The sequence below is a fragment of the Heterodontus francisci genome, chromosome 11 (assembly GCF_036365525.1).
Source record: "Heterodontus francisci isolate sHetFra1 chromosome 11, sHetFra1.hap1, whole genome shotgun sequence".
Lineage (NCBI taxonomy): Eukaryota > Metazoa > Chordata > Chondrichthyes > Heterodontiformes > Heterodontidae > Heterodontus > Heterodontus francisci.
Genome location: NC_090381.1, coordinates 89,015,465 through 89,040,430, shown reverse-complemented (window position 1 = coordinate 89,040,430; position 24,966 = coordinate 89,015,465). Strand labels below are relative to the sequence as shown.

The 24,966-nt window shown below is 41.8% G+C and overlaps 1 protein-coding gene across 3 annotated transcripts in view; it reads left to right on the top strand.

The window, feature by feature from the left end:
* LOC137375371 (GPI mannosyltransferase 4-like) overlaps window positions 1–24,632 on the top strand; it is a 28,537-nt gene extending 3,905 nt beyond the window's left edge. For 2 of the 3 annotated variants that reach the window (XM_068042446.1, XM_068042447.1), the window contains exons 2-3: window positions 897–1,038; window positions 4,799–7,045. In XM_068042446.1, the coding sequence (XP_067898547.1) occupies window positions 912–1,038; window positions 4,799–6,432 (1,761 nt within the window). In that variant the 5' untranslated portion in view covers window positions 897–911 and the 3' untranslated portion in view covers window positions 6,433–7,045. Of the gene's footprint in view, window positions 1–896; window positions 1,039–4,798; window positions 7,046–21,878 lie in introns of those variants that run through there. The other variant, XM_068042448.1, reaches the window with a different exon arrangement.
* Window positions 24,633–24,966: the final 334 nt, after the last annotated feature.

The following is a 24,966-nucleotide window of genomic DNA, read 5'->3' as shown; positions in this document are numbered from 1 at the left end:
AATCCTAGTGTCCTGGCCAATGTTTATCCCTCAACCATCATTACTAAAACATATTATCTAGTCATTATCATTGCCTTTTTGTACGATCCTGCTGTACTCAAATTGTCTGCCACACATCCGACATTACAATAGTGACGACACTTCAAAAAGTACTTCATTGGCTGTAAAGCGCTTTGAGACGTCCTGAGGTCATGAAAGGCGCTATATAAATGCTAATTCTTTTTATATTTAGTGTGCTATTATTCAGAGATGGCATTCAGTTATTTTGATGTGAAGATCTCACCTATTTTCACATGATAAAGACAGTTCCATATGCTTAAAATAAAACAGAAAACACTGCAAGTATACAAATCCATCAGAATCTGAAAGATAGATTAATGTTTCAAAGTAGTGACCCTTAGTTACACCTTTTTTCTCTTTAAAGATCTTGAAGGACCTGCTACATCTGTCTTAATAATATTTGCTTTTTGTGCAATTGTTTAAAATATTTTTATAAGAACGTAAGAAATAGGAGCAGGAGTATGCCCTTCAGCCCACTCTGCCATTCAATGAGATCCTAGCTGGCCGCCCACTGCAACACCATTTTGCTGCACTATCCCTGTATTCCTTGATGTTTTTAATATGTAGAAATGTATCGATCTCCGTCTTGAACATACTCAATGACTGAGCCTCCACTGCTGTCTGGGGCTGAGAATTCCAAAGATTCAGCACCCTCTGAATGAAGAAATTCCTCCTCATCTCAGTCCTAAATGGCCTGCCCCTTATTCTGACACTGTTTCCCCTGGTTCTCGATTCCTGGCCAAGGGAAACATCCTTCATTTTGTTTACAAAATTGATCCATCTGTTGTTTCTTTGTTATAAAAATCTAATTAGAAATGTGTTTTTTTTTTAAACAGCTGTGTGCAGTTTTGATGCTCAGGATGGCGCTCATGTTAACATGGTTGGTACTTGGAGTAGTCAGGGTGCTGTGGTGCCTAATGCCACAAACTGGCTACATACATCCTGATGAATTTTTTCAGTCTCCAGAGGTTATGGCAGGTAAATAACTTCTTTAAAATCTGTTTTTTTTACTTTTTCTAAAAATAATTTCCTTTGTTCGCTTTTAAAATAAACCTCTTCATCCCGTGCTCATAAATTAACCCCTTGTATCCACAAAATTTAGAGGATGACATAACTCAGTCCAACCTGCTGTGATATCTGCATAAACATGGGAATGTCCAGACTTCTTGCTTTAGTGTGCTACTTGGCTGCAATCCATAAAGCCTCATTGGCCACATTAAAAAGCAAATGAGACACTGATTGCCAGAGGTTCATGGAAGAGAGCACAACCAAGATAAGCCTAAAATGTCAAAAAATAAGATAATAAATGAACTTTTTCGTTAGAGTTATCAATAATAATACTTCTCTAGAATTCCATTCCAGTTAAAACACCTGTTGGCTGAATAATAAGCTTGTGCTGAAGTACTGCTCCACCACAAAACAACTTGCATTTATATAGTGTCGTTAATATAATAAAATGTTCCAAGGCGCTTCACAGGAGCATTATCAAACAAAACTTGACATTGAGCCACATAAGGAGATATCAGGACAGATGACCAAAAGGTAGATGTTAAGGAGCATCTTAAAGGAGGAAAGAGAGGCAGAGAAGTTTAGGGACAGAATTCCAGAGCTTAAGGCCTAGGAAGCTGAAGGCAAGGCCGCCAATGGCAGAATGATTTTAAATCAGGGATGCACTAGAAGCCAGAATTGGAGGAGCACAAAGTTCTTGGAAAGTTGTAGGGCTGGAGGAGGTTACAGAGAGAGGGATTTGAAAACAAGGTTGAGAATTTTTAAATCAAGGTATTTCTGGACCAGGTGCCAGTGTAGGTCAGCGAGCACAGGGGTGATGGATGAACAGAACCTGGTGCGAAATAGGGTAAGGACAGCAGAATTTTGGATGAGTTCAAGTTTATGGCGGGAGCTCAGCCAGGAGAGCATTGGAATAGTCAAATCTAGAAATAAAGGAATGGATGAGGGTTTCAGCAGCAGATGAGCTGAGGCGGAGTGGAAATGGACGATGTGACAGAGATGGAAGTAGTTGGGCTTGATGATAGATGGATGATGGGATTGGAAGCTCATCTCTGGGTCAAATAGGACGCTAAGATTTGTGAACGATCTGGTTAAGCCTCTGACACTGACCATGGAGAGGGATGGAGTTGGTGGCTAGGGAATGGGGTTTATGGGGTGGACCGAAGACAGTGGCTTCCCAATATTTAGTTGGAAATTTCTACTCATCCAGGACTGAAATGTCAGACAAGTAATATGACAAATCAGACAGTGGCGTGGTCAAGAGAGGTAGTGGTGAAGTAGAGTTGGGTGTTGTCAGCATACAGGTGGAACTTGATGTTGCGATTTTGGACGATGCTGCCGAGGGGCAGCACGTAAATGAGAAATAGTCAAAAGATGTTTAAATGATGGGTGCCATTCCTCACTTAATCAAGGTACATATTCATGGGAACAACGGAGTTCAGCAGTTTTTTGATTTCTACCGGTCTAGAAGCAACCTGTGTCCTAAACTGGAGGCAAGTACCTGTTTATGAAGGGAATCACAGTGACTCCCTATAGAATTTAGAAAACTCCAAGATGCAACCTGATATTTGTCAGCAAAGCACATGCAATATCACTACATTATTAGCATGGTATTTATAGATATAGATAGGTTAAGTTAGTGGGCAAAAAATTGGCAGATGGGGTATAATGTGGGAAAATTCCCACTTTGGTGGGAAGAACAGAAAAGCAGAATATTATTTACACGGAGAGAGATTGCAGAATGCTGCGGTACAGAGGGATCTGGGTATCCTTGTACATGAATCACAAGAGGTTAGCATACAGGTACAGCAAGTAATTAAGAAGGCAAATGGAATGTTGGTATTTATTGCAAGGGGGATGGAGTATTAAAGTAGGGAAGTGAGGGCACAAATTTAAAGTAATGGGTAAGGGAAGCAAAAGCAGGATGAAAAACTTTTTCATGCAGCGAGTGGTTAAGGTCTGAAATGCACTGCCTGAGAGTGCAATGGAGGCAGGTTCAATTGAAGCATTCAACAGGGAATTAGACTGTTATATGAAAAGGAAGAATGCAAGGTTATGGGGAGAAGGCAGGGGAATGGTACTAAGTGAATTGCTGTTTCGGAGAGCTGGTGCGGACATGATGGGCTGAATGGCATCCTTCTGTACTGTCACAATTCTGTAATTCTGTGAAGTCTTGCTACAACTGTACAGGGCATTGGTGAGACCGCACCTAGAGTACTGTGTACAGTTTTGGTCTCCTTACTTAAGGAATGATATACTTGCATTAGAAGCAGTTCAGAGAAGATTCAGGAGGCTGATTCTTAGGATGAAGGGGTTATCTTATGAGGAAAGATTGGGCCTATACTTATTGGAGTTTAGAAGAATGAGAGGTGATCTTGTTGAAGCATAAAAGATTCTAAGGGGGCAAGAAAGGGGAGATGCTGAGAGGATGTTTCCCCTCGTGGGGAAATCTAGAACTAGAGGGCACAGTTTCAAAATAAGAGGTCTCCCTTTTAAGATGGAGATGAAGAGGAATTTCTTCTCTGAGGGTCATTAATCTTTGGAATTTGGAGAGCAGTGGAGGCATTGAATAGGCTGAGTTGGACAGATTTTTGACCTACAAGGGAGTATAGGCAGGAAAGTAGCGTTAAGGCCACAATCAGATCAGCCATGATCTTATTGAATGGTGGAGCAAGCTCGGGGGGCCGAATGGCCTACTCCTGTTCCTAATTCTTATGATCTTATACAAAATCAATCTTCTTGGCCAGGAGTTGCTTAAAAAAACACATCTTGGGAGCCAGGCAGGTATAGGTATTTGTACTGCATTTGTATTTTGTGTTTGGTCTCTTACAACACACGCTTTCACAAAGACAACCTGCAGCAAAACTATTTTTTTCTTCAGTGTCTTTTCACATCCAGCCTGTTAGCTCTGTTTACGACTCCATTTTTTGGTGGAGCAAAGGGAAAGGATGGAGAAAAAGGTAAGTGGCAATTTCCATAAATTGTATGGTCCCAGTAATCCTTGCATTCTTGATTAAAATGCTTCAGATGTTTGTTGCTTTCATTTCCTGATGCTTGTAAACAAGCTGGAATATGATTCTCTTTTTGTTAGGATGAAGCCTCAGTGAAGGAGTCCACCACAACCAAAAGGAATAGGAGAGAAGAGGAGATAAATCAGGAAGTAATGATTAGGCGATGCCATGTATGTGCTTTAAAAGCTTAGAGATTGTAGGAGGAATTGAAGACTAAAGGGGTAAGGATTTCTACAGATTTTAAGTTCTGCAAAGGAATGATTTTAAGCAGGAGATGGAGCAGTAAGTCTTGATCTCATCACACTGACAACACAAGGAAGACAAGCTTGAAAGGAAAAATAAAGAATAATGACCATGTTAGTTTTGATAATAGTGACAAAGGTTGAACGTGGGGGAGCTTGGAGTCCAGAGATGAGAGAAGGATCAGCAGTCAAATGATTATCACTTTACTGTATCTCATCAATGAGTGAAAAAGAGGAAAAGAAGTGTTTACCACAGAAAAAAAAACTTTGTGTCAGCTTTAGCAATAGAAGAGACGCAGTTCCATTAGAGATCAGAGGAGATAGTGAGATCAAGAATTGGAGGAAACTAGGATGAAATCATCAAAGGTAAGAGGTGGACCTCTTAATTTGTTGGCTGGACTTAATATTATGGAGTATGTATAACTTTCAAAAAACTTTGCTTTTCTCATTTTGAATGTACCCTTGTTTTCTTTACAGGTGACATTTTGAACCTCAAAACTTTCCGTACTTGGGAATTCAATACCAGCTACCCCAGCAGATCAGTCCTGTTCCCGTTGGTCACAACTGGCTTTTCATTCACAATACTTAAAGCTTTACACAATTCTGGCCTTTTTGGCAGTATTATAAACAGCTACAGTTTGTTGGTTTTCCCCAGATTCTACCTGACATGCCTGTCCTTTATACTGGACTACTCTGTTTACCGTTTAGCCTGTCTCTGGGGAGCAGATCCATGGAATGCTTTAACACTGCTGAGTGGATCACACGTTATGTTGGTTTTTTACACCAGGACATTTTCAAATGTTATAGAAGCAGCTTTTTTTGCATTGTTACTTCTGTTAGTGGCAGTGGACACAAAGCAAGCAAGTGTAGTACCGCATCCTGGGGAAAAGGAAAGAAGGAGCAATAAACATCTTATTGGGATTGTTTTAGTCTCCGGCTTTTTTAACAGACCCACATTCATTGGTTACGCTTTAGTGCCGATGCTGCTTTGGCTTTCTCATGATCAGAAAGGCACTTTTCAATGCAGTTTAAGTCAAATTTTGAAGCGTTTCTTTGGTCTTTTGTCTTCTGCAATTGCAACCAGCTTTCTTTTCATTGTGACAGATGCACTGTATTTTGGTTCATTGTTGTCTGAAAAGGATTGGCTTTTGAAAGATGGGAATACTCTGCATGCACTCATTGTCAACATAAGCCAATGTCTAGTTTTAACCCCTGTTAATCTCATTTTGTACAACTTGGACCAAAAAAGCCTTATTGCACATGGTAGTCATCCCTGGTTTACACATCTGACTCTGAATGGATTTCTGCTGTTTGGTGCTCTTCACTTGTCAACTGTTGTAACTGGAGTCAAAACGATGGTCAGCAAATTTGCCTGCAAAGCCAGTTGTCTTACCTCTCACAAAGACCATTTGGAAAAGAAATTGCCAGCGCAGCTTCCTGCTGCTACTCAAATTACTGAGTATTTATTGTTTATTTATTTTATCCCTATCATTGTTTTGTCATTGTTTAGTCATCAGGAACCACGGTATATTAGCCCACTCATTGTGCCACTCGTTATTCTCAGTGCTCCAAAATGTGAGATGTCGAGGTGGAAAGTTGTAATAGTCCTATTTAATGTCTTGGGGTCAGTGTTTTATGGCTGTCTGCATCAGGGTGGACTAATTCCTTGTCTGTCCTATTTAGAAAAAACTGTGCACTCAAAGAATCCTCTAACTAACCACTCTGAGCACAGTTTGGTATTTTACCACACCTACATGCCTCCTAGGTATCTCCTGAATGTCAAATCAGACCAAGAGTCTACTAGAATCATTGACCTTGGAGGGTCTGACGTGTCTGTGCTCAATAACACAGTGAATGGACTACTTGACAATTTTTCTTCCGAACACATTGGGAATAATCAAGAAATGAATATCTACATCATCGCACCTGGCACTGTTCAAGATGATATTAATAATTGTGGTTTTCAGTGCAAAACTGTTGCAACCTTTTTCCCTCATTTAACTATGGAAGATCCTCCTGATGTTCCATCTCTTCTTTCTGAGGATGGATTGAACCAGTTGAGGCTTTACATTTTCAAAGTGCACATAAAGTCAAAAAATTCAGAAACCTAACAGGACTCAGTTCTGTTTTGGTGTCTTCCTGCTGTCTTTTTCTGCAGCATATTTGTTATGTTGGTCCAAGGTCCAATTGTTAAAGCATTCAAGTCCTTTTACAGAACTTCACCTGTAGCAGTATTTGCAGCAGCTGAAGCCTGAACACAATGGAAAGAGGCATTTTTAAAAGTTTATGTTTTTAACAAATAATCATGGGATTGTAGTCAAAGAAATATTCAGGAATAATGTATCTAAATGTTTTGGGTTAATTTCTCTATTTGCAGAACGATTATCATGGAACCAAAGTCTTCAGAAAACCAAAGTAAAATTACAAGTATTAGATGGTGACCCTGGGTAGTATATTGTAATGGACTTATGTCTACAGTTCCCCTTCTGTGAGTTACTACTTTTGACGATGTAAGGCAGAGGTCTAGGCTGATCTCTCATTGCCTACACCAGTAGTCTGTTCATTTGTGAAATTGGTGGAAAGGATTAAGGAAACTTTATCTTCTGCTGTGTAATGATGTGAGTCAGAAGGGTGGAGGAATTCTAAAGATGGGAAGAAAACTGGACATTTATGAGAACAAATTAATGTTTTGTGTTTGGGAAAATAAAATGTTACTTTATAAAGCCACTTCGTGATACTGAATGCGTCATAATTGTCATAGTTCTTGTGAACAAATTAGGACAATTGTAACACAGGGAAGACTGACATATCAATTGCACAATTTCCCCCCAACCTTAAGGTTTTTTGTCACTGATATTTACTAAGGTATCCCAATGAGATGCGGACACCAAGTAAAATTATTTTTTCAATATATATATATATTTATAACATTAATATGAATGTGATCCATGTTCTTTGTGGCTAATAAGTATACTTATTAGTTAGCATTGTGGAGCACTTTGTTTGACCTACATGTGTTGATGGAGGATTTATATTCATTTTACAGTATTTAAGGAATAGAAGAGAAGCTGTCAAACTAAACACAAGGTGCATGTGATCTTTTCAGGTCAGGTTATTCCCCAAAATATGGAAGTAGATGGTGTGCATTTTGGGATAGGTTGTGTTTTCTTCCACGTTTAGAGTGTACTTGTATAATTTAGGTAATGATCACCTGAAATATAGGCTTAAATGGAGAAAAGAGACCATTCCCTTCCTACTGGTCTAATAATGGACAGTTATTCCATTATACTTGATGAGATGAATTGAGACCAACGATGTTATTCCCACAAAGAAAGAAACAATAATTTTCCTTGTTGGGAAATTGACTGATGTTTACAAAACAGATGTTTTGTGCATTGGAAGTGATCCAGTTATTTTTGGATATAATGTAAGATACAACTTGATGGAAAACAAAAATGAAATGACTCAGGTTGGGGGGGGGGGCGGGCGTGGTTAATGACACTATGACACTTGTAATGAAGAACTGACAAAATTGAAAGAGGAATTAAATTAGTTGATGCCTTAGTAGTTGTGAGTGACATATGATAATGTTAAGTGTTAAATTGCATTTAGGCAAATCTGCAGTAAAGAATAGTCAAGAAGACCACATATTAGTGTGAATATTCTAGAGCCTGTGATTTGCAAAGCTTCACACTTTTCCAGGACAGATAATATCCTGATAAAATCCTATTAGAACACCCTCATTCAGTAAGGAGGCCTGTTTTAGAAGGAATTACAAGTGAAGAATGCAGTTTTATAGGATAACATTTGAGAGAAAAAAATGCCATTAGTAACCCAGCCTGCTGGAAGGCGATTGAGATAATACTTTTCAAATTTTAAAAATGTTTTGGTCATTAATTCCTTTGACTAAAGGAAACAATACATATGCATAATTCAAGTACCAACAGATTGCTAGCATATGTGAGTAGTTCAGGAAAACATTCCAGGCTAATGCTGAGGGGATAAATGAATAGTTAAAAGTACTACAGTAAGGTCTTCTGGGCAGAAAACGTGGTCTGTGATTTTAATTAAGGGATAAATGCCAAAGAATGAAAGACGTTTCCATTTGGTTGCACAGTTGGTAAGCAATAGTCTCATTGGCATTAGAATTTGCATTTAAGTGCTGTTTGACCAGCTGAGTACTGTAACAGCTGCACTTACAGTTGTGGCATATTCAGCTCTGATTTCTTCACTAGCACTTTACTTCAGGCTCTATTTTTGTTTTTAAATCACAAATGCCCAACTAGAAATTTAAAAACAAGAAAAAGTCAATGATGAGAAAAGGCCATTCAGCCATTAAGCTCTTCCCTTTAATGTTTCTGTTCTCCCAGCCTAGCATTCAGCTGCACCTTGAACTTCTGTAGCTTCATTGAATGGATCACCTTAACTGGTAGATTATTCTTTGTGCATCACTTTTTTTGAGTCAAGATTTTTTTTCTAAAATTTTTCATAAATTTGCATCATTCATTTGTGTGCAGATTGAGAGTCAGAGAACACCAGCCACTTTAAAGCACACTGGTGATTAAAAGTAAAGAGCCAGTGGGTGGAATTTTCACAGGCGGGGTGGGGGGGGGGGGGGCGGGTGGTGGGTTTGGGTGTGTGCAGGGAGTTAAATCCCCTAAAAGTGATGTCAGGTTGGGATCCTGACATCATCCACCCTCTTTGGCTTTCCCCCTGGAGGGTTTGAAGGTGAATGGGGAACCCCCGTGCAGCTGTCAGGTAAGGCATTAAAATATTTTAATAGTGCATTAAATTTTTTAACCAAGGATTCTGGATCTAACAGGCAGCAGACTTATTTCCTGTGTAGTGTGGAACTCACCAGGGTTACCGAGGCATATGCACAACAGGGAGTGCTGTTTCAGTGAAACTTGACAGGCTGGGAAGCCTTTGATCAGTGAAACTGAAGAGTGCCAGCCATTGCTAGGTGAGACGTTGTTGCTCACAGCACCCCTTCTCAGAGAATACTTTCACTGCTTGACAGGTGATTTCCAGCTTCTTGGAAGTCACTTCGCCTGTCTTGAACTTCACTCACCTTCAGTTACACTTCCCTGCTACCTGCCTTCACCATGGCAGGGAGCAACAGATGCAGCTCTACCTTCCACCTCTGGTAAAGAGCAAGAGGAGCAGCGATACCAGCAGCAGCAGGAGCAACACCAGCACCAGCCACCGCCTTCTCAGCCATATGCCTTTCCACAGGGCAGAAAGATGGACACAGAGATCCATCTCGAAGGAGGTGAGACCCCCAACGCAGTGTCTGCAAGCAGAGGATCGGCTCTCTCAACATCTGTGAACACCAGTGCCTCAGGAGGCTCAGGCTTTCACAGCAGGTCGTTACTGGCATCTGCAGCCTCCTGAAATAAGACTTCCTTCCCAGTGGGCCAGGTAAGCATGCAATGCCTGTAGCTGTCAAGGTACCTGTCACTGGAGGGCCACCCCTCTGGGTCTTTGCCTCTCCTTGAAGTTGTGTGCTCTCTTCTACAAGGAGAGAAAGCAGAGAGTTATGAATAATAGTAATGGCTTGTGTGGATAGCAGGGAAGGACAATATTTGTTGAGGGTGACAGTGAGGCATGGGTACAAGAGGGCAATAGGCTAAGTGTGAGTGTTGGTTGCTCAGATAGGGATGTGAAATGCTTGGAGAGAGAGGAATGAGTGTAGCTGTAAGGCGTGTTCTGAGGACTGCTGTACATGGGAATGCTTGGAAAGTCAGAGTGTGGGACTTGGCACCTGAAGGTGTTATGGAACTCGGCTTTCCTTCCCTCCTAAGGTCCTGGATCTTCTTGGTGCACTGTCTTCAGGTTGGAGGGATCACACTGTTGCTGCTGACTTCCTTGTCCTCTTCCATCCACGTCTGCTTGGTTGGAGAGGTTGTTCCCTTCTTTCTGCTCTTCGAAAAAGATTACCTCATTCAGTTCCTCAGATTCCGCAGGCAAGACCTTCAGATAAGAGTGAGACCCCCCGGGGAGCAGCCTTCCCAGGTCTCCCCCATTCTTGGGGTTGTTGCAGCCTCAAAAATCCATGTCCAATTGAGCCATTCTAACTATGCCAGGGCCCCTTTAATTAGAAATCCTTCCTTTGACAGAATTTACGTACCATTCTGCCCACTCTCCTTGGTTGGCCAAGGAACCTGGAAACGGAATGCTAATTCCTTAGCTCAGTTAAAGAGCCACAGGCAATGTCCCTGGCAATGGCGTCAGCAGCCTTTGCGCAGATGCTGATGTCATTTTTAAAGGGATTCGAGCCCTACATTTCAATTTAAATATTTAAAGCTATAGTGATTTTTAAAAATTAAATAAATTGATCATGACCTTCTCCCACACACCACCCCCCCCCCCCCCCGCCCCCAATAACCATAGAATTAATTACCTGCCCTCTTCCCCCAAAAAACATTTACCTTGTGCACCTGACCTGCTCCCCAAAGTTCATAAACTTTACCCCTTCCCACCATCCCCTACACCAATGAAATGACTCTAACACAGCTTCCACCCCCATCCCCGCACTCGAAACCTTACATCCACCCACTTTCCACCAGTGTTCCTGCCAAATAGTCCCTGCCAAACAGCAGGACCAAGTTGACAAAATTCCATCCAGTATATTGAAACACTGGGCTGAATTTTGCAGACCGCCCCCCCCCCCCCCCCCCCCCCAAACATCGGGGGTCGTGGCGAGGGGGGCCGGAAAATGCCTCTGGCAGAGGCCCGCCACGGGCCTTGACACCGGGAAGGCCTGGCCTGAAATAGCCGGTGTGGCGAGGGCTCAAGGTGGTCCCCCCCCCACCTGGCTCGGCGATGGGAGCCAAATTTAAATATGTAAATTAATTTAAACAAAGGAATAAATTACCTTCTCGCTCCCGCCGTCTGTCCTGGAACGATATTGGTGTCGGTGGCTGGCACTCCCATGCCTTCGGCTCATTGTCTGCAGATCCGAGGTGGAACACTGGTGGGGAGTGGGTGCAGGTAAGGTTTTGAGTGCGGGGATGGGGGTGGAAGCTGTGTTCGAGTCATTTCATTGGTGTAGGGGATGGTGGGAAGGGGTAAATTTTATGAACTTGCGGGGGACAGGTCAGGTGCACAAGGTAAATGTTTTTTAGGGGGAAGAGGGCAGGTAATTAATTCTTTGGTTCTTGGGGGCGAAGGGTGTGGGAGAAGGTCAGGATCAAATTATTTCATTTTTAAAAATCACTATAGCTTTAAATATTTAAATTGAAATGTAGGGCTCGAGTCCCTTCAAAAATAGCGTCAGCATCTGCGCAAAGGCTGCTGACACCATTGCCAGGGACGGACCACCCACTCCCTCCAGGTCATCATTGTGGGTGGTCCGCCTTGGATATTTAAATGAGCCGCCGCATTTAATATCTTGGCGGTTCCGCGAATTGCGGTCCACGCGGGCAGACTGCCATTGTTTTTGACTGCTGTAATCGGCAGCGGAAGTATAAATTCCAGCCCACTGACTAGCAATTTGACTATAAATTGTTCAATGTATAGTGAAAATTGCAGGATTTGTCATGGATATTGTACTGCCACAGATAATTGGCATACAGATATTCTATCAGGCAGTCCTTTTATTTTGATATACATTGTGATTTTGAATTTAATGTTGGTTTATTGGTAGGCAAATTTAGATTATAATTTGATAATTGTACCTGTTATGTCCTATTTGGCATGTGTTCGGCTTCTCTTGCTGTGCCTTTTCTTAACATCTTTCATGGGTATTTGACCACCTGATTCAAGTGACCATCATTGTCCATGTAGACACCAACTCAGCGATTTGTCAACAGGATATTTCACCATGATCCTGCTCTTCAGCCCAACTTCCCCCATCCCCCCATCTTGTGGTCAGCTAATTAAGCACAGACAGGAATTGGGTACCTTTTGTGGTCTATATGGCTCAGAGTTTAATTTTACATGGAGTTGTATGGAAAGTACAACATGGGAACAGCTCTAACCAGTCCATGCTGGTGTTTATCCCCTGCACTAAACACCAGAGAAATGTCAACTAGCATCACTGCAATGGAGAAGGTCAATTTTTTGACATTAATGTCAGAGTCAGGGACAGTTCTCGAACATTGTCCATTATTATCCTTGAGGCAGGTTTATTGGTAATCGCATGCCATCATTTTAGCACAAGAAGTAGATGAGCAGCAGGGAATGGATTGAGTTTAAAGACTTAGAATGAAGTATTTTTAACTATGATTGTGCTTGTTTAAAGGGGAAGAAAAAATCAGAGGGCTGAGTACTTCTATCAAAAATAAAACGAAAGCTCACCCGAGATTTATGTGATTATTTTTGTAGAAATGTCAATTCATCTACCAGCCTGCTGAGCTTAACTGGTTCCATTATTAGCAATATTAAATAAAAACAGAAAGTGCTGGAAATACTCAGCAGGTCTGGCAGCATCTGTGGAGAGAGACGCAGAGTTAACGTTTCAGGTCTGTGACCTGTCATCAGTTCTGAAATGTTAACTCTATCCATAAAAAGCATGACAAATCCAATCCAGCCAATTACCACCCCATCGGTCTACTCTCGATCATCAGCAAAGTGATGGAAGGTGTCGTCAACAGTGCTATCAAGCACCACTCAAACAGCAATAACCTACTCACCGATGCTCAGGTTGGGTTCTGCCAGGGCCACTTGGCTCCAGACCTCATTACAGCTGTGGCCTAAACATAGACAAAAGGGCTGAACTCAAGAGGTGAGAGTAATTGTCCTGGATATCAAGGCAGAGTTTGACTGAGTCTGGCATCAAAGAGCCATAGCTAAACTGAGGTCAATGGGAATCAAAGGGAAAGCTCTCCACTGATTGGAGTCATACCTAGCAAAAGAAAGATGGTTGTGGTTGTTGGAGGCCAATCATCTCAGCCCAGGATATTTCTGCAGGATTTCCTCAGGGTAGTGTCCTAGGCTCAACCATCTTCAGCTGCTTCATCAATGGCCTTCCCTCCATCATAAGGTCAGAAATGGGGATGTTCGCTGATGATTGTACAATGTTCAGTATCATTCACAACTCGTCAGATACTGAAGCAGTCCATGTAGAAATGCAGAAAGACCTGGACAACATTCAGGCTTAGGCTGATAAGTGGCAAGTAACATTTGCGCCACTCAAGTGCCAGGCAATGCTGATCTCCAATACAAGAGAATCTAACCAGCTCCCCTTGTCATTCAACGGCATTACCCTCACTGAATTCCCCACTATCAACATCCTGGGGGTCACCACTAACCAGAATCTTAACTGGACCAGCCATATAAATACAGTCGCAACAAGAGCAGGTCAGAGGCTGGGAATTCTGCGGCAAATAACCCACCTCCTGACTCCCCAAAGCTTTTCTATCATCTACAAGGCACAAGTCAGGAGTGTGATGGAATACTCTCCAATGTCTGGAAGTACGTGGTTCCAACAACACTCAGGTTGTTCAACACCATCCAGGACAAAGTAGCCTGCTTGATCGGTATTCCATCTGCCACCTCAAACATTCACTGCCTCCGCCACCAATGCACAGTGGCAGCAGTGTATACTATATATAAGATTCAAAGCAGAACTCACCCCACCTCCTTGGACAGCACCTTCCAAACCCACAACCTCTTTCACCCAGAAGGAGAAGGACAGCAGCCACATGGGAACACCGCCACCTGCAAGTTCCCCTTCAAGTCACACTTCATCTTGACTTACAAATACTTCACTGTCGCTGAATCAAAATCCTGGAACTCCCTCCCTAACAGCACTGTGGGTACCTGCACCAGATGGACTGGAGCGGTTTAAAAAGGCAACTCACCACCACCTTCTCAAGGGCAATTAGGGATGGACAATAAATGCTGGCCTTGCCAGCGACGCCCACATCCCATGAAAGAATTTTTTTTTAAACTCCAGGTGGTTCGCAGTAATTGAGATCAGTGGGGTGGCCTAGCAAGGAGAAAGGCACAATGCACAGGTTTTCATGTTGGTAGAAAATTGATATGTTTCTAACAGTTCAAATAAAATTCAGGTGAATTTGTAATTTTTTGTCTATTAAAAAGGAGAGTATTTAGAATAAGAGCTTTCTTTCGCCATGTTTGACAATTATTTCATACCCTAATTTCTATATCAGATGATATTAGATGAGATTATATTCCCCAAAGACACATTGTACAGCGAGCTCGCCACTGGTATCAGACCCATCGGCCGTCCATGTCTCCGCTTTAAAGACGTCTGCAAACGCGACATGAAATCCTGTGACATTGATCACAAGTCGTGGGAGTCAGTTGCCAGCGTTCGCCAGAGCTGGCGGACAGCCATAAAGGCGGGGCTAAAGTGTGGCGAGTCGAAGAGACTTAGTAGTTGGCAGGAAAAAAGACAGAGGCACAAGGGAAGAGCCAACTGTGTAACAGCCCCGACAATCAAATTTTTCTGCAGCACCTGTGGAAGAGCCTGTCACTCTAGAATTGACCTTTATAGCCACTCCAGGCGCTGCTCCACACACCACTGACCACCTCCAGGCGCTTACCCATTGTCTCTCGAGATAAGGAGGCCAAAGAACATATGAGGCAGGTAAAAGACATTCATAAAGCAGAGATGAACTTTCAAGTAGAAGGATTTGTGAAAGAAATTATAGTGGAAAGGCATTTGAAATGAGGGAATGTAAAACAGAGTATAAACAAACAGTAAATATGAAAGAACAAGCTGTGAAGAATTGTAGACTGACAGTGGAAAGTGTAGGATGTTAATTTGTACATGTTGCCAATAAAGAACTAGTGTTAATAGTCTGTTTCCAGCCATCCATATCAACACTCCTATCAGGTCATTGAATGAGGGCAGATGCTTCATCATTCGAGTGGCTGAATCCTTATTATTTCTGTTAATAAAGCAATTGACCTGTCATCTGGCTAAATACATCATCTGTCTTTAATCTAGGTTGTGGAATTGATACCAATGATCATGGTTGCCTTCTTGTTATACTGACTACAACTGTTAATCTTGTAATTCAAGTGAATTGTACCATGCTATATTCAATTGATCACAGTTAAAACTGGACTGATGTAATCCTGAAAAATCAACTCCTTTATGCTACTTGTTTAGATTCTGTTGATTTATTTTGATTATCAATTACTTTTGGAAATATAACACTGTAATTTTTAAAGACTGAACCATGTTTCTGATGCCTATGCTAAATCAATCTATAAATGTATTCGCTGAGTGTATCGTAAATGTAGTTAAATAAAGTAGTTGGCAATATCACATTATGGGCGGTATTTCATGTTCCCCCCATAGTGAGTTTGGAGGCAGGGAGGGCATTTTATTGGGTGGGATAGTGGATGGCCTTTCTGCCTCGCCACCAATTGAGGCCCTTAAGTAGGCAATTAAGGGCCTCTTCCCACTGCTGCTGGTATTAACCCAGCAGCAGGTAGGCCTGTTGCCATGCGGGGAGCACAACATGCAAACCCATCCCACAAAAGCCTTCCCGTATCATTTACTTCTGGCCTGGGTCACTTTGCGATCCTGGGCTTCTGCTGGATGCTGTTCCGGCAGCAGCTATTGCCTCCCTGGTGGCGCTGCCGAGCAAAAGAGCTGCCACCTCTGATTGGCCAGCCGCTCTCGGCAGGCAGGACTTCCTGTTCTCTGGGGTCCTGATCCTGGGAAAGGCCCACCAGTGGCCTCTCAAGTGCCTGATTTCTTCGTGATATGGCAGGCCTTCCCCAAAGGAAGCAATGCAGGTTGTTAAGACCAGGTGAGAAATGTGTCTAGGGGTCTTTTGCTGTCTTTACTTGGTCTTATCGTAACAGGGTTTTATTTTATAAACACACTATGTTTTGAGCTCCCCTTTTTGTGAATCCTTGTTCACAGCTTTCCAATTATAAGACAAAGAAACCAATTCACACAGGCTTTCTGAGGTTTAAAGGAGAAACATGAAATTTTATTAAAACTTAAATCTCTAATACGGTTGACGCCTACGGATATACGACGCACCCATGCTAGCATGCACATGCGATATACAGATGCAGATAGGGACAGAAAAAAGAAGAAAAGATAAAGTGGAACAGTTTGAGGCAATATGTTGTTACTGTGCTTCGAGCTCACGGTATCGTCGTTTTGTAGGTAAAAATAGCTCCGAGTTCCGATGAAGGGTCACTGACCCGAAACGTTAACTCTGCTTCTCTTTCCACAGATGCTGCCAGACCTGCTGAGTGATTCCAGCATTTCTTGTTTTTATTTCAGATTTCCAGCATCCGCAGTATTTTGCTTTTACATTAATCACTACTCTTTGTTTCCTGTCACTCAACCAATTTCGTATCCATGTTGCTACCATCCCTTTTATTCCATTAGCTACAAGTTTGCTTACAGGTCTGTTGTGTGGCACTGTATCAAATGCCTTTTGAAAGTCCATGTACACCACTTCAACAGCATTGCCCTCATCAACCCTCTCTGTTACCTCTTCAAAAAACTCTACAAGTTAGTTAAACATGATTTTCCCCTATGACATCCATGCTGGCTTTCCTTAATTAACTCACATTTGTCCATTTGACTATTGATTTTGCCCCTAATTATTTTTTCTCGACGTTTTCCCACCACTGAAGTTAAACTGACTGACCTGTAGTTGAAGGGCTTATCTTTACACCCAATTTTGAACAAGGGTGTAATGTTTGCAGTTCTCCAGTCCTCTGGCACCACCTCCAAGTCTAAGGAAGACTGAGAAATTATGGCCAGTGCCTCGGCAATTTCCACCCTCACTTCCCTCAGTATCCTTGGATGCATCTCAATTGGCCCTGGAGCTTTATCCACTTTAAGTACAGACAGCCTAGCTAATACTTCTTTATCAGTCTTTAAACCCTCTAGTGTCTGACTTACTTCCTCTTTCAACATTGCCAGGGTTGCATCTTCTTTCTTGGTAAAGACAGATGCAAAGCATTCATTCAATACCTCAGCTATGCCCTCTGCCTCCATGTGTAAATCCCCTTTCTGGTCCCGAATCAGCCCCACACGTTTTACCACCCTTTTACTATTTATGTGCCTATAGAAAACTTTGGGATTTCCTTTAATGCTAGTTGCCAGTCTCTTTTCGTGCTCTCTCTCTGCTTCTCTTATTTGCATTTTCACTTCCCCTCTGGACCTTCTATATTCAGCCTGGACTCAACAGTATTTTCTAACTGGCATCTGTCATAAGCACACTTTTTCTTCTTTATCTTAATCTCTATTGCTTTTGTCATCCAGGGAGTTCTGGATTGGTTTGCCTTACTTTTCCCCTTCGAGGGAACATACTTTGACTGTGCCCAAACTATCTCTTCTGTGAAGGTAGTCCGTTGTTCATCTACCAGTTTTCCTGCCAGCTTTTGACTCCAATTTATTCTCCCCAGCTCCATTCTTACCCCATTGAAGTTAGCCTTCCCCCAGTTAATTATCCTTACCCTGGATTGCTCATTGTCCTTTTCCATATCAGCCTAAACATTATGAGACAATGATCACAATTCCCTAAATGCTATCCTACTGATATTGATCCACTTGGCCCATCTCATTCCCAAGAACCAGGTCTAGCAGTGCCTCCTTTCTCGTTGGACTGGCAGCATTCTGTTGTGGAAAATCTTCCTGAATACACTTTAGGAACTCTTGCCCCTCACTGCCCTTTATACTACTATTATCCCAGACTATGTTTGGATAATTAAAGTCTCCCATTATAACTACCCTATAATTTTTGCACCTTTCTGTAATTTCCTTGCAAATTTGTTCCTCCACGTCCTTCCCACTAGCTGGTGGCCTATAGAAACACTGAGCAATGTAACCGCACATTTTTTGTTCCTTAGCTCTAGCCAAATTGATTCTGTTCTTGACCCCTCAGGGACATCCTTTTTCTCCAGCACGGCAATGCTCTCCTTAATCAATACTGCCACCCCTCCCTCTTTTTTCCCTTTCCTATCTTTCCTGAACACCTTGTATCCAGGAATATTTAACATCCAGTCCTGCCCTTCTTTGAGCCAGGTCTCTGTTATAGCCACAACGTCATATTTCCACATGGCAATCTGCACCTGTAACTCACAAATCTTATTAACCACATTCCATGTATTCACATACATGCACATTAACTCTGATTCAGACTTTATTACTTTCTTCCTTTTCTGACCCCACCTAATAATGTACTATTCCCTACTCTATGCTATCTATCTCCCCCAGTATTCTGTGCATCTTAGTATTCCTCTCTAATACTTGCTCCTGGTTCCCACATCCCTGACAAGTTACCTGTTTTGCTTCCCTCCAATCTGAGCTACCTCTCAGGTTCCCATCTGCCTGAAAATTTAGTTTAAACCTTCCCCAACAGCACTAGCAAATTTCCCTGCGAGGTTATTCGTCCCAGTCTTGCTAAGATGCAACCTGTCCATCTTGTACAGATCCCACCTGTCCCAGAACCGGTCCCAATGTCTCAGAAATCAGATGCCCTCCCTGCTACACCAGTTCTCCAGCCACGTGTTCAATCGCTCAATTGTCCTATTCTTATGCTCACTTCCACGTGTGACTGGGAGTAATCCTGAGATTACTGCTTTTGAGGTCCTGCTTTTTAATCTCCTTCCTAGCTCCCGAAAAGCTGCTTTCAGCACCTCATCCCCCTTCTTACCTATGTCATTGGTACCAATGTGGACCACGGCCTCTGGCTGTTCACCTTTCCCCAGAAGAATGTCCTGCAGCCACTCCATGATATCCTTGACCCTGGCACCAGGGAGGCAACACACCATCCTGGAGTCACGTTTACTGCCACAAAACCACCTGTCTGTTCCCTTAACTAATGAATCATCTATCACTACTGCTCTTCCACTCCTCTTCCACCCCTCCTGTGCAGCAGAGCCACCTGTGGCACCAGAAACTTGGCTCTGACTGCACTCCTTTGAGGAACCATCTCCCTCACCAGTAACCATGATGCAAATTTTGGGATTTTTTTTGTTATGAAGACCACCAAATATTACATTGTGGCAATGTTTGATTTTTTTCTGACAAACACACTGAGAGAGAATAAAGAACAGCAGGCTGCCTACTTGGAGTAGCTGAAGATCTGACAGGAGACCCTAGAACACTGCAGTGAGCTGAGACCACTGACAGGACCCTTGTTTTCCTTTGTTGGCAGGGCCTAAGCCGAAGCATTGTATGGCAGGCAAGCAGGGCCAGAATTAGCTCGATTGCAAGTAGGACAGAAGGTCAGAATTCTCAATCAAGCGTCAGGAACTTGGTATCCTGCAGAGGTTGCTAGGATATGCAACCAGCCCAGATCGTATGAGGTCCAGACATCCAGTGGTGCGATTTTCAGACAGAACCAAGGTCAGCTCAGGGAAATGTACAACAACACTACATGTGACAACCCTGTGGCATTGCAGACACATTCAAAGACAAGTCTGAAGCTGAACATACAGAGGCTACGTGCACAGAGAAAGAACATGCTAACCAGTGTTCCGGGTCACCAGAGTCTCAGAGGAGCCATCAAGGCAAACTCAGCTCTGGGAAGAGGTTCACGGTAACAAGATCAGGAGATCAGGCGGTACAGTGGCGCAGTGGTTAGCACCGCAGCCTCACAGCTCCAGGGACCCGGGTTCAATTCCGGGTACTGCCTGTGTGGAGTTTGCAAGTTCTCCCTGTGTCTGTGTGGGTTTTCTCCGGGTGCTCCGGTTTCCTCCCACAAGCCAAAAGACTTGCAGGTTGATAGGTAAATTGGCCATTATAAATTGTCACTAGTATAGGTAGGTGGTAGGGAAATATAGGGACAGGTGGGGATGTTTAGTGTAGGATTAGTATAAATGGGTGGTTGATGTTCGGCACAGACTCGGTGGGCCGAAGGGCCTGTTTCAGTGCTGTATCTCTAATCTAATCTAATCTAAAATAAGGTTTACTAATGTCCTTTAGGGAAGGAAATCTGCCATCCTTACCTGGTCTGGCCTACACGTGACTCCAGACCCACAGCAAGGTGGTTGAATCTGAACAAGCCATTCAGTTTCTCAAGGTCAATTAGGGATGGGCGATAAATGCTGGCCTTGTCAGTAACGCCCACATCCCTTGAACGAATAAAAAATATTTAAAAATAAGCAAACCTCCTCTACGTTTTAGAGTGTGTTAAACTTACTAACTTGTAAATAAAATTTTGTTTTAATCATGTATAGTTAGTCTGAACCACAACATTATTATATATTGTGCAGCTGCTTTTATCTTTCGAAAAAAATGTTGTGGGATGACCTTATGAGCAGACTACCTTAAGAGCTGTAAATAAAGATCACCAGAGGAAGTGATGTCACATCACACATGACCAGGGACTTGTGGGTGTGACCTGCCAGAGTGAAATGCATTTAGATGTGGCTCATGCAGTAACTGTTTGTGTGGTTATATATATACATATATATATATATGTATGTTCCAGTTTAAAGTACAAAAAAGCCCACATTTTCTTTGGATATTACTTGGAGTCTTGCGAATCTTACAATAGTTCACACACCAAAGGATCAAGTAATATTACACAGGGAAGGTGAAAGAACAGGTTATCATATCACTGTTTCCACAAATGCAATGGTCCAGAATGTCAAGTGCTTCAGGTATTGGTTGCTGCTGTTTTCACTAACTGCTGTTTGTCAACAGGTTAGAACAAGACTTTAAATCATACATTTTTATTTATTTATTTTATTACGCTCACATGAAGTGCAGCCCAACCCAAACTGAAGTGTTATAAAAATTGACATTTGCTTCAAAAAGTGGATAATGTGCTGCAAAAATTGCCATCGGAGGTCAACCCTGTATATTCAAATTGTCTTATTGTCTGGTAAGGACAAAAGGATACATTCCAAGCTAAGAGGTATCAATTACACTCATCCTGCACCATTAAGAGACATTTTTGAATTGAATGGGTTCTTCTGAAACAAAGAAGGTGTGAAGTAACCACATCCTGGGCCATTGTCATTAACCACAGGGAGGGAAATCTCTGTCTCCCAAGAGGGAAAGTAGCTCTTTGGAGAGAGAACGAGAACCAGGACAAACATCACGAAAGCCTGTCCAGCTGAGAGCTGGGAGAAATCTAGCAAAAGCAAAAGAAGATGCCTGCTGTGAATTCTACACTTCAGCTTGTGCAGCAGAGAACGTGAAGGTGATCCCCCGTCTCTAGATTGAAGACTCAGCTGCCAGAGAAATCTACAAAACCCAGGCCTGAGAAATTGACCTCCAAGAAGATTCAACAGGTTTACCGTGAACCCTGAAACCTACCTCACTTACTTCTTTTAATCTCTATCTATCTGATTGTGTGTACGAGTGAATTAGGGTGTAGTTGCGACCATTTTGGGAATTAATATTGCTCAATAAATCGTTAATTTTCTGTTTTAAACCTACTAGAAAATCTGTCGCTGTCTGTTTATTTGACAAATAAAACACAAAGGGGTTAAAACCCTGGTAACAAAAACACTTGATGTGGTCAGTTGGGAGTTGAACAGCAGGGACCACCCACACCCCTTACCACTTGGCCATAACAATTTACAGTATTGAAAATGGTTAAAATTGTATATTTTTTTCTTTTTAAACACATTTTTCTTTACTTTACAGGGGACATTTTGAACTTGAAGATCTTCCGTACTTGGGAATTCAATACTAGCTATCCTACCAGATCAGTCCTGTTCCCAATGGTCACAACTGGCTTTTCTTTCACAGTCCTGAAAACTTTACACAATTCTGGCATTTTTGGCAGTATTGTGAACAGCTACAGTTTGTTGGTTTTCCCCAGATTCTACCTGACATGCCTGTCCTTTATACTGGACTACTCTGTATACCATTTAGCCTGTCTCTGGGGAGTAGATCCATGGAATGCTTTAACACTGCTGAGTGGGTCACACGTGATATTGGTTTTTTACACCAGGACATTTTCAAATGTCATAGAAGGAGCCCTGTTTGCATTACTGCTGTTGTTAGTGGCCGTGGACACAAAGCAAGCAAGTGTGGCATCGCATCCTGGGAAAAAAGAAAGAAGAAACAATAAATATCTTATTGGGATTGTTTTAGTCTCCGGATTTTTTAACAGACCCACATTCATTGGTTACGCTTTAGTGCCGATGCTACTGTGGCTTTCTTGTGATCAGAAAGGCACTTTTCAATTCAGTTTAAGAACAATATTGAGGAGCTCCTTTGGCATTTTTTCACCTGTAATTGTAACTACTTTCATTTTTATTTTGATAGATACACTATATTTTGATGTATTGTTTTCTGAAATCGACTGTTTTTTGAAAGATGGAAATGCTGTACACAAACGCATTGTTAATCTAAGCAAACATCTCATTTTAACTCCTGTCAATTTTATTTGGTATAACTTGGATCCAGAAAACCTTTCTGCACATGGGAGGCATCCCTGGTTTACACACCTGACTGTTAATAGTCTTATGATGTTTGGTGCTCTTCACTTGTCAGCTGTTGCATCTGCTATCAGAATAATAATGCACAAATTTGCCTGTGCAGTTGGCTGTCCTGTCCTCAGGAAAAAGCAGTTTGAAAAGAGATTACTAATGCAGTTTCCTGCTACTGCTCCAATTACTGAGTATTTAATTTTGGTTTATTTTGTTCCTGTGATCATTCTGTCCTTATTTAGTCATCAGGAAGCACGGTTTCTTACTCCACTTATTGTACCAGTTGTTATTCATAGTGTTTTAAATTATGAGATGTTGAGGTGGAAAACTGTAATTGTTGTGTTTAACATTTTGTGTTCAGTACTTTTTGGCTGTCTGCACCAGGGTGGACTAATTCCTTGTCTATCTTATTTAGAAAAAGCTTTGCATTCAAAGGATCCTGTGGCTAACCAGAGTTTGATATTTTACCACACCTACATGCCTCCGAGGTATCTCCTGAACATCAGATCAGATCAAGAGTCTATCAGAATCATTGACCTGGGAGGGTCTGATATTTCTGTGCTCAACAACACAGTGAATGGGCTACTTGACAATTACCCTTCCAAACACATTCGGAGTAACCAAATAAATATCTATATCATTGCACCTGGTACTGTTCAATACATCATTAAATACTGTGCGTTTCAATGGACAACTGTTGCTTCCTTCTTCCCTCATTTATCCATGGAAGATCCTCCTAATATTCCTTTTCTTTTTTCTAATGATGGATTGAACCAGATGAGTCTTTACATTTTCAAAGTGCACATAAAGTCAAAGCATTCAGAATCTTAGGAACGATTTATATAAGAACATAAGAAATAGGAGCAGGAGTAGGCCATATGGCCCTTCGAGCCTACTCTGCCATTCATTGAGATTATGGCTGATTTTTTACCTCAATTCCACTTTCCTGCCCAATCTCCATATCCTTTCATTCCCCTAGAGTCCAAAAATCATATCTATCTCAGCCTTGAACACACTCAATGATTGAGCATCCACAACCCAATTGTTAGATAATTCCAAAGATTTGCAACCCGCTGAGTAAAGAAATTCATCTTCATCTCAGTCTTAAGTGATCGACCCCTTATCCTGAAACTATGTCTTCTGGTTCTAGACTTTCCAGCCAAGGGAAACAACCTCTCAACATCTACCCTGTCAAGGCCCCTCAGAATTTTATAAATTTCAATGAGATCCCCTTGCATTCTACTAAAATCCAGAGGGGTTATTTTTTGAAGACTGCATACCAGCAATTTCTGTGGTGTACTTGTGAATGTATTTAATTTTGCAGATATGTTGATCCGCGGCTATCTCAATTTATTTGGGTCCTTCAGACGGTTTACAAAAGTACCATCTGTGGCTTTTGGTGAGCAATATAGATCGGGCTTGACAGAAACAAAGGTCAGATAACAGAAGTAAACAACAACTTACATTTATATGGTGCATTTAACATAGCAAAATGTTCCAAGGCACTTAACAAGAGTGCTATCCAGAAGGACATTTTTGACACCGAGCCACAGAAGGTGATTTCAGGCCAGAATTGGGAGAGCGACAAGATCTTGAAGGCTTTTAGGGCTGGAGAGGGCAACGGAGATATTTAATACATTCTAATACGATGGAGCTTCTCTAAATTCAAAGCAAAGCTCAGCTCCATATTCTGATCACAACTGCCTCAGCTCCAAATGGCTTTTACATGGCTTTACTATGTAACTGATTCATAAAGTAAAACGCTACTGGTCGCAGGAAGTGAGAATTGTAGTTTATCAATTTACTTCACAGGCCCCTGTTAATTTTAGCAGATCCTGAAGGGAAAAAAACAAGTCCATAACCAGTACAGGTTTCTACACCTAGTTTATTGATTCATACTATGTTCCTGTTAAGAATGTTGAGATATGACTGTTTTGTGGCGAAGACCTCTAGTAAAACAATACACTATTATTGTAATATAGAACATTTAGTAATAAGACATCTACTAGTTGCCCTTTATCGTTATGCGATTATCTTACATGTGTGTTTTACCTTTCTAATATTAAAAAAACTCCTAAAACTGTTTAAATAATCAGTTGCTGCTGCTCTTTATATTGCATCCATACTGTAGATAAGAACCTGTTAGTTGTCATGTAAACTTGATATAACTTGCGTCACAGTTTCTGTTGGACTGCCACACTAATTTGTGGTATGATATGTGTCAGTTGAAAACTTTGATTAAATCATTCCAAGGATAACCAAACTAATTGTCTGGATTAGATATGTCAAACCGTCTG